Source organism: Mercurialis annua, linkage group LG3 (assembly GCF_937616625.2).
Source record: "Mercurialis annua linkage group LG3, ddMerAnnu1.2, whole genome shotgun sequence".
NCBI classification, from domain to species: domain Eukaryota; kingdom Viridiplantae; phylum Streptophyta; class Magnoliopsida; order Malpighiales; family Euphorbiaceae; genus Mercurialis; species Mercurialis annua.
In genome coordinates this window covers 52,898,996-52,909,340 of record NC_065572.1, presented here as the reverse complement: position 1 = coordinate 52,909,340, position 10,345 = coordinate 52,898,996, and the positions used below count along the sequence as shown (strand labels likewise).

General features: G+C 33.6%; 1 protein-coding gene and 1 long non-coding RNA gene across 2 annotated transcripts; both read right to left on the bottom strand.

Moving 5' to 3' along the window:
- Window positions 1–994: 994 nt before the first annotated feature.
- LOC126675272 (protein FAF-like, chloroplastic) lies at window positions 995–2,395 on the bottom strand. Its single transcript, XM_050369882.2, has one exon. It carries the CDS (start codon window positions 2,224–2,226, stop codon window positions 1,297–1,299), a length of 930 nt encoding a protein of 309 aa, XP_050225839.1. The 5' UTR covers window positions 2,227–2,395; the 3' UTR covers window positions 995–1,296.
- A 4,468-nt stretch (window positions 2,396–6,863) lies between these two features.
- On the bottom strand, window positions 6,864–7,334 carry LOC130015309 (uncharacterized). Its single transcript, XR_008790332.1, has 3 exons — window positions 7,229–7,334; window positions 7,032–7,139; window positions 6,864–6,954 (listed from the first exon to the last, which is right to left on the bottom strand). It is a non-coding gene; the product is annotated as an uncharacterized LOC130015309 (long non-coding RNA).
- Window positions 7,335–10,345: the final 3,011 nt, after the last annotated feature.

Genomic DNA, 10,345 nt, shown 5'->3' with positions numbered 1-10,345 from the left:
CTTCAGCTTCAGAGCGGTCGGGGTTCGGACACCCGCCCGTAACCGATTCTCTTTCCATTATCCAACTCGTAGGGCCAAAGACGTACGTTCAGCATTCGGATCCATCAGTAAGCAAGATTAGGTTACCACCCATTAATGAAATCTTACTATATTATATTCAATTTTCTTTTCAAATAAGAAAAATTTTGCCTTCAAAATTGATTAAATATCATTCGCTCTAGCCACAACTAAACAATCAATCCATTCTTCATTATCTACAGCCACAGAGTCCTTCCAAATTGAAAATTCGATAACAGCTGAAGCTTCTGCAGGAATACCATTAGAGTCACCTACAACCATATTCAGCTCATCGCCCGTTTTCATAGCTACACCATTTGCACCAGCAAACCAACAATATATTCTCCTGCAACAGACCTCATTGTAGCATCATCTGCAACAACATGGACGTACGATATATTGTCCCTAACAAATGGATTGAGAATCATCTTCGCCAACTACTTCTCCACGGATGAAACACTCTTCTTCTGAATTGGTTGTTTTAAAGGAAATCTAGAGATAAAAGCACGCAACTTAAATATGTCAATAACAATCATATTTAGTTGAAAAAGGACCCACAACACCCCTTAGCAATTGTAAGTCTCAAAAAAACAAAGCAACAATTCCTTTTTGGGGAGTTTTGACGCTAATGAAATGTTACCAATAACTTCATAATGCGCAAATACCTTTTCCAAATCATGATGCCTCCATGATCTTGAAAATTTCTCGAAATAAATGACCAGCTGGCTGTCAAAGTATCGTAGTGAATTGCGGGGACCTTTCTAACGTCGTAAATCTAGTTAACGGTAGAGTTTTGAACGTGAAAAATGGCAGGAAGAAGGTTAGGATTAGAGTTAGGGTTTTGTGGGGTTTTAGGGTTGAGAACCGTCGTTATAACTAAAAAAGAAATATATTTAAATAAATAATTGTATGTTATTTTACAATAAGTCAATTGATATTTATGATATTAAACTAGTTAATTGTTTTTATCATTAAATATCATAACATTACAACGTCTTATTAATTTGTTACATGAATGACGACCTGGAATAACCATTAGCTGAATCATTATTCCATATAAAGGGGAGATTACAACGTTTAGAAAAGTAGGATGAGACAAGAGGCATTTTTGATGATATAATACGAAAGGAAAGTGTAATAATTATTGAACAATTATTGAAGGAGACACATTGTAGTGTTCAATGAAAGTATATATTCCTTTTCTTATGATTTGACTAAACAAGGAGTGGAGATTGTTCATTAGGAGGTGGCAATGCAATAGGTCTCCCAAAACAAAAGAGACCTCTTCGGGTGGTAGCACCCTTTTGGCAAAGGAATTAATTCTTGCTTTTCAGTGGATGATGTCTTATTCTTGTCTTTGGCTGTGGCCACCGGTTTGGGCTTCCAGTAATACTCATAAGCATTGAAAGGTGTCGGAGTAGGAGGCATGGAGGAACTTAGTAACTTCATGTTACTTAACACCACCGGCTTATTCATCATCACTGCTAGCCTGTGCACAGTTATCAGTCCACCCGCCAACTTTGGTGGTTCCTCCACCGCAAAGTTCTCATCCTCTTCCTCTGCATCTTCTTCTTGGTCGACGAAAGTGAGGACAAGGCGACCCTGGTGGCGTTGAGCGTGGAAATTGTTTTGCGCCGTAACAGAGACCGCTTCAAGAACCAACCTGCCATTATCACGACGAGGCTTCATATGGAGGGAAGCCCCGTCAAGAGTTGATAGCGGTGGAGGGAATAATTTTGCTGAAGATGGTTTCTTATTATACTTCCCTACAACCATTTCATACTTGGACATACTTTTTTCTTCTTCTTCTATGTCATCCTGCGGTGAGATCAACCCATCGGAGCCGGTCTCGGAGCCTAGACTTTCAGTGCAAATTTCAAGGCTCTTTTCGCTCAAACAACTTGACGATCTTTTAATAAGAGGGTGGACATAAAGTGTCTGGTTATCCTCCTCTTGCGCTTTTTGCGATAAGATTGAGCTCCATACATCTAACTCCTTAGGAAACTCTCCAGACGAGGCGATTCTCTTGAGCCCAGAAACGCCATAGTTGTTAGACGACATATCAGCTGAGAGTGTTCGTCTGAGAGGCTTAGGTTTTTCAGAGTCGGAGCCAAGAATGGAGACTATCCCCATAGCCTCTGGTTTGAGAGAGATCAGAGAGGAAGACATGGTGATTATAGCAAACACAGCAACCAACAGAGGTCTACAATGAGACCGCTAGTGGATGCGGAGTTGCAGGAGATAGATGAGAATAAATGGAAGCCAAAGATGTTTGTTTTGAAGGTGGATGGGAATACAAAGGGTTAGGGAAATGTGGGTATTTGTAGGAGCCCGAAAGGATATTGGCATGAACAAGACTTTTCATTTTTTTTGCTTTATCAGAAAAGGAAACAAGAATAAACGCAAACAAAAAAGAGAGAATTTATCCACTGTCAGCCAGAGTGCAGGATTCTATCAAACTTCATTGTGGTTTCTCTCCCTCACTTGCTGCTCTCACTAGTGCCACATCTTTTCTTGAGGGTGAAAATTAACACAAATATTCATTTTATTTTATTTTAAAAATTTCATTTTAAAAGTCTTCTTGTATTTTATATATAAAAATAAAAGAAGTGTTTATTAAATTACATTTTCCTATTTATTTTTTTTGTTAACAATAATAAAAAAATTCATAATTTATATAACATGATTAAAAAAAGGATACAAAATGATTAATTAGGAAATTATATTTTTAAAAAATAAAATTTCTAAACGGGAGATTTCAAAATTTAAGAAAACTATATATTATTGATAGTGCACTATAAAAGAGGCTACTTGTTTTGTCACATCAAATATGGGAATATTAAAAGAATATGCATGATTAAGCCACTAGAAACTAATACGTCTGCATGTATATCAATTTTTTTTTATAGTTTTAACTAATAATATACAGATTTTAATTTCTCTCTTCTGGCTGTTTGTAAAATTTATAACGTATTTTATATATGAAAATGTTAAATATGGGTATAAAATTGTTATATTTATTTGTCTATTTTGACATTTAATTTTGATAGTTTTGTATTCTCTACGGCGAGTAGATCAAAACCGTATATTTATATGTTCAAAATAGTTAAAAATTAAATAAGGATCGATGTTTAAAAAGTCACTTCTTGAAGGGAGAATTAAAAAAAAAAATATGTTCTCAAATTGGTTAGAAAATTTAATTTTAAATGGTTTAAATTGAATTATTCATTTCCTTAGTTAACCTTTGAATAGTAAGAAGTTAGAAATAAAAGAGTATTTGACCCTTTTAGAGTTGTCGGGAATAGTTTGCAGACGGCCGCTTCGGAAAAGCTTTGCACCATCATGACCACCTGGAAACAACTCAAGTGTATTATCGGATCTCCCGTTCTATTGTAATCATCTAGCTGTGGTGTTTTGTAGTTTAACGGGAAAGGTCTGTCTCGGATCTCGGGCGACAACGGGTTTCCAATGTTTAGGAAACTTGTGCTCTTCGGCTCCCTTCTTCTGAATATTTCCATCTCGATTCTTACCCTTTCTGTGATTTCTTGCTCTAGGTTCTTTTTCTTTGCCGAGTCTACACCTGAACTATGCACACTCTCTTAAATTTCCACTCATTTTAGGGTCTTTTTCGGTCCTTCAAGAGTTTTGTGCCCGGTTTGGTTCATATTCCCATTAGTTGGGTTTTGCTGTTCTTGTAGATTCTTCTCGGGGTTCGCTTCTTCGAGTGTTATTTGGCCTTGGTAAAATTATGGTGGGTGAGGTGGTGGGGCTGGCACGTACGGTGGGGTGGTGATATTTCCTTGAGAGATTGTAGGGGCTCATGGCCGAGTTTGGCCTTGTTGTACTTGTTGTAGAAAGGTTAACTGTCGAGCATGGAACTTAATATACTCTTGGATCTGTGATAGGGTGGGGTTTTGGTTTTCTGTGATCGGGGCAGGCATAGGTGTGGGGGTGGTGCTTGGTGTGAATGTGAGGTTGATGGGGGTTACACCCGGTCTCAAAGAAAACTTTTGGGAGGTCTGGTGCATAGGTGTGAAGTACGAGGTCGGTGGAATGTTTCCCGAGAAAGGCATTCCCCATGGATTTTGAGTGGTAACTCCAGATGTGGTGCCCAAGTGTGTTCCACCTCTAGAAGTCGTGGCCGGACAGAATGAGCTATCTCCAGTAGCCCTTCGTGGTGGTGCATTGAGTATGTCTCCCATATTGTCGTGTGTATCATGCTCCTTAGTTGGAGGATCATCTCCCTCTACTCTGCTCATCCCTATAGCCCGCCGGTGAGATAGAAAGGGGAAACTTTCTTACCCACAGACGGCGTCAAATGATAACTTGTGGATTGGGGGCGCGTCACCGGTCCGAGAATATCTTCAAGATTGTACCTGAAAGGCACAACGCAACCGTGAGAAGGGCGCCGGAAGGGGAGTCCAACAGACCTCTCCAATGGTCAAGTCAGTAAGAGTTTTAGTGAGAGAAAGAATACAAAGTGAAAAGCAGTTAAGAGTTGAGAGAAAAAGAGAATTAACCTTTTTGCCTACTTTTTCTTAGCCTTTTATATTGTTCATTTGTTTCTCTTTGTCTTGGCCGACAACTCTGACATAGTTCTCTTTGTCTGTGCAGAGGTTGCAGAGAATGTCAGAGTACTTTTTGTTCTGCTGTGTCCTAGTCGTCAGGGTGGTTATGCTCGGTAAATCCGAGATGTGATCAGTTGGGTATTCTAATCGATTTTATACGAGGATGGCCTTGCCCTGGTTTCTCTTATTTCGGTTGTTTTTTCTAAGTTGGCTTGCTTCAGATTTCTTTGGTCGCTGGCTTGGGTTTTGGTTGTGGCGTATCTCGGTTAGACTATTCTTGTTTGTGGTCGGTTAATTGGTAACCTCGGTTGTAGGTGACTCTTATTGAGGTCGGTCTCTTTATCTTGTTATCACTATATGTTATTATTAAATGCATCGCATAAATTATATAGTTTTATTTTATTGAATTTTTCTTATTAGATTGAATTATACTCGAATTGTTTGATTATGGATTGAACTACATTGTATTGGATTGACTTGTGACGAATAAAATTTATCATGTTAAGCCCAAAATTTGTCACAACAACGTTATTGTGACTACTTTGTGACGAATTTTGTTGGTCACAACAAACAAGTCACAATAAGTCAATTTTATAGTTTGTCACCATAAATTTTCTATTGTGATAAAATTGTTTTGTCACATTCATATTTATTGTGACGAAAATGTATATCACAAGTAATCCAATGTTGTCAAAATTTGTCGTAATATACATCGACTTCTAGTGACAAAACGCTAATAACATGACAAAAAAATATTTATCACAATTCATATAAATTTGTCACTACATACACCGAGTTATTAGTGACAAAAAGATTATATGGTGATAAAACCATATTTATCACAATTAATATACATTTGTCACCACATACGCCGAGTTATTAGTGACAAAAAGATTGTGAAGTGACAAAAAAATATTTATCATAAGTAATCAATCATAAAGTGACGAAATTGATTGCCATAATAATTAATTAGTTGTGATAAATGTAATTTATCACAACAAGTAATTTAACATAATGTGACGAGATTAATTGTCATTATAATTAGGTAGTTGTGATAAATTTAATTTATCATAAGAAGTAATTTAACTTAACGTGACGAAATTAATTGTCATAATAATTAGTTAGTTGTGATAAATTTAATTTATCACAACACGTAATATAATGATAATGTGACAAAATTAATTGTCATTATAATTTGTCGACGGTGACAAATTTAACAAAGTAAGTAATTTATCATAACGTGACGAAATTAATTGTCATTATAATTTGCCAACGGTGACAAATTTAATTTATCACAACAAGTAAGTTATCATAACGTGACGAAATTAATTGTCATTATAATTAGTTAGCTGTGACAAAAATAATTTATCACAACAAGTAAGTTATCATAAGGTGACGAAATTAATTGTCATTACAGTTTGTCATCGGTGACAAATATAAATAATATATTATAACGTGACGAAATTAATTGTCATTATAAATTGTTAACGGTGACAAATTTAATTTATCACAAGAAGAAATTTATCATTACGTGACGAAATTAATTGTCATTATTATTAGGTAGCTGTAACAAAATTAATTTGTCACAACAAGCTATTATTTCCATTTTTATCGATACCAAAATAATTGAATACGGTAATTTGTTGCTAAAATCAATGAATAAAAAACAAAATCAATTCAAATATTACATAAAATTATCAATGATTAAGTCTTTAATAACACTAAAATAACCGATCGTATGCAAACATGTAAACTATTTGCTATAAAGAAAAGAAACTAAATTAAGCCTAACTTTTGATATAGGAGACGTCCATCTGCTTTCATTCAATTCCAATCTGCAAGAAAAAAAATACGTTTATTATATACACTTTTATTTTCAAACTGACATAATTAAGTGAATAATTTTCAAATTATAGAAAAAATTTAAAAGTGTAACAAATTAAAAAATATATTTAAGTAAGCCGTCACATACCAATCATTAGATGGTTCGTCATCAAGAGATTTTTCACAACCATCGATACATGTTTCGTCGCCATCAATAGATATTTCCTCATCATCTTTTGCATTCAACATTTGTTGAACAAGATGCTTGAGTTTGCTATATGATTGAGAAATGTTATCAATTTTCACCTGTTGATTTTGAATTTGGTCATTTAGTTCTTTAACTTGCTTTTCAGTCTCAAACTTCTCTGCTTGTAAACGAGCTTCAAACTCTGAGTCCACGAGCATAACCAGACTTCGGTATATCCAAAACCTTTTGTAGAATTTTCCTCCCATCAATTGCAACGCCTTCCTCGAGTGCTTTTGAGCGAATAGCTTCCATTTGTTCCTAAGAATAGAAATATGCTTTAATAACACTTTATAAAATTGTGTTTAGATAACTATATATATAAAAAAAGAACTTACGTATTTATCTCCAGCTTCTGGGTCAATCCATGAGCCGTCTTTTTTACGGTGTGCTTGACTGTAGAGCCTCATTTCAGGTGGCTCTTCATCAATGACTTCAGATGTTTCCTATAACGTTCATACAATTGATTAAAAACTAAATGATAAAGACTTTAAATACGAAATCAAAAACAGATTACATATAAACTCATATTTACCATTTCATACAAACGTTGGCAATAAGACTTTGATCCCGAAGTGTGAGAAAAGGTCACTTTCTTGCGATTATTAATGTTTACAGTGCTTCGAGCCTATTATAATAAAGCCAACACATAAAGGTTTTAAAGGTACATATCATATTATCAATAATAAAAGCTTTATATAATTAGAAATAAAATATTTTAACCAAAATAGTAGAGATATTCGTATCTCAGAAGCATAACTCGTAAACATGCCAAATACTCGGCGAAGTACAAGCATTTTCTCGAGTTATGTTAATTATGTAGACATCTGAACTCGAGGTAAGGCATAAAACTCGAAGAGTTTCAAGCCTTTCATCGAGTTTGAGCTTCTCAGATATGAACTAACTCGAGGAAGGAAAAAATACTCTACGAGATCATTCATTCCTCGAGATTTTCATTTCTGTATAAGCTCATTTTCGTGGAGAGGCTTTAAACTCGAAGTGTTTCAAGTCTAACCTCGAGTTTAAGCTTCTTCAGAGTTAAAATAAATCATGAAAAGGTTAAAAATCATTTAATATTGAAATCCTTTGAACAAACCTCGTATTTTCGTTCAGAACACAATATGTGAAGCTAATTTAGATATAATTGGAAACATACTACCAACTAATTAGATAATAAAGTACTCATTTTTAGCAAACGATAATAGACAATTGTATATAAAATTAAAACATTACCTTAAAGTGTGCATGTTCATCAAAATGTTCACATAGGTTCTTCCAATCGTTAATTTTTACATCCTTGGGTGGATGTTTTTCAGCTTCTTCACGAGTAGGGAACGTCTTATAGTGTAAGTGACACTGATACTTGAAGTTTCTAAATCGTCTAGCCATCATTCCATATACTACTTCTCTTGCATGTGGATCACTTAAATCAATCTCAAATTCACCCTATCAATAAAAAAACATATGAATAGTCACATATTATAAGAATATAATTAATTGAAATAACAAGTATGCTATTATTAATTTTACCTGAATAGTTGTAAGTAAAGCTTCCTTTTGTTCAGCGCTTATTTGAGACCAATAAAGTTTACCTAGCATTGCCATTAATCGAGTGACAATACCAATTTCCATTTTGAATATCTTTTCTGAAGGACCAATTGGTAATCTATTTGTTTTTGCAATCACAATTCCGCCAATTTTTGAACCATCTTTAGTCATTTTTTTAACTTCAAATCCTCTAGCTTTACCTCTACCATTCTTTTTTGGAAGAGGACCTAAGAAGTACAACAGTTTACCTCATGTTAGTTTGCTTTTTGTTTCCAAATTGATATGTACCTTTTTAAAAAAATAATTTATATGCAGTTTGTAAATATTATAGTGACTGAATATAAACTATATGTGAACCATATGTCAACCTCAGAAAACAAAAAACAAACACAGAATAGAGAAATACGTAAGAAATACAAAACTTTACCTCATACTAGTTTGCTGCTCTATTAAACTTTATATGTAATTATCATACTATTTTAAAATTTCATATGTATGTCTTATACTATTTTTAAATTTAAATGCAGTTTTTAAAACGTTTTTGTGCCCAAATATGAATCTTATGTCAACCGCATGAAACACAAAATAATCACAAAATAGAGAAACAAATTGATATGTATGTCTTATACTATTCTTAAACTATTTTTAAATTAAAACACATTTCTTTTTGGGAAGAAGACCTAAGAAATACTACAGTTTATCTCATGTTAGTTTTCTTCTCAATTCAAATTGATATGTATGTCTTATACTATTTTTAATTTTTATTTAGATGCAGTTTTTTTATAGGTTTTTGTAACCTAATATGAACCTTATGTCAACCGTATGTCAACTTTATGAAACACAAAATAGAGAAAAAAAACGAATTGCAAAAAATATAAGGTAAAAAATAACTTGAAAACAATATTTCCATTCCAGAAAAAGCATTGAAACACAATTTCATTTGTTAATTATATCAATTCTCTAAGCAAAATAAATGAAACACAAAATAAATTCAACCTAACCTTCATCAACGTTTGTTGGTTCACCGGACATGGTTTCAGTTTCACCATCCCTGTTAACTTCAGCAGCCACTGGTATTGCAGTTGAATCATCACGGTGGTTGTGATGTTCAATACTATTTGGGTTTTGAATTGGAGGAGACGGAGATGTTGTGTTCACCAAAGGAGGAATAGGTTCCGACTCAGTTTCGGTAGTCTGAGATTGTTGTGATATATTTTTCATCGATGGTTTGTCATTCCCCTTCCTCAAATGAGCTTTCAGTCTAGCTGATCTTTGTAATTCGTTAAACGATATAACTCTTTTTCTAGTATTAAGTGACATTGTTCAGAAAATCGTTGAAACAAATTGAATTGAAGAACAAGTATGGTGAGAATTCTTTGTCATTTTTTTTATGATCGATATTTTGATAAGAACAAAGAAACCACTTTATTTTGTCATTCAACAACGTGATTCCTGCAATTATGGTTAATGCCAAAGAAGTTTCCTTTTAGAGGGAACTTCTTTAATTAATAAATTAAATAAGGACCAAATTATTTTCGTTTCCCTCTCTTTTTTTTTCGTTTCCCTCCTATTTTAATATTGTTTCCCTCCTAATAAATTCGTTTTTAAATTTTCCTGATTTGATTTGCCAAAATCGTGTCAAATCTAATCAGTTTGAGATATATTCTGAAAATCTTGTTGCAGAAATATTGTTTGTTACTCGAGGTAGTAGAGAAAGTCGACGAGTTTTATATGTTTCATCGAATATATGCTCTACTGAACTCGTCATAACTCGATGACATGGCAAATATTCGACGAGTTTAAACAATATACTCGAGTTATAATCTATTTTTTTCAACTTAATCCAAATATCACCACTTTCCTTTAGATATAGAAGCAAAATGCAAAATAAAAAGTCTTTGTTTCCCATATTAAAAGCAAAACAAAGAGTCTTTGTTGATTTTATGTTTATTTATGATTAGATATCAAAAATTTATGTGTTATTCAACGTAATAGTTGACCACTCCATTTTTATCGCTATCACATAAATATTTCAAAACAATATTTTGTCTTAATTTTTTTGGAGGTAATATATGCCTTTTGTAAATAAATTACAACAATAAGA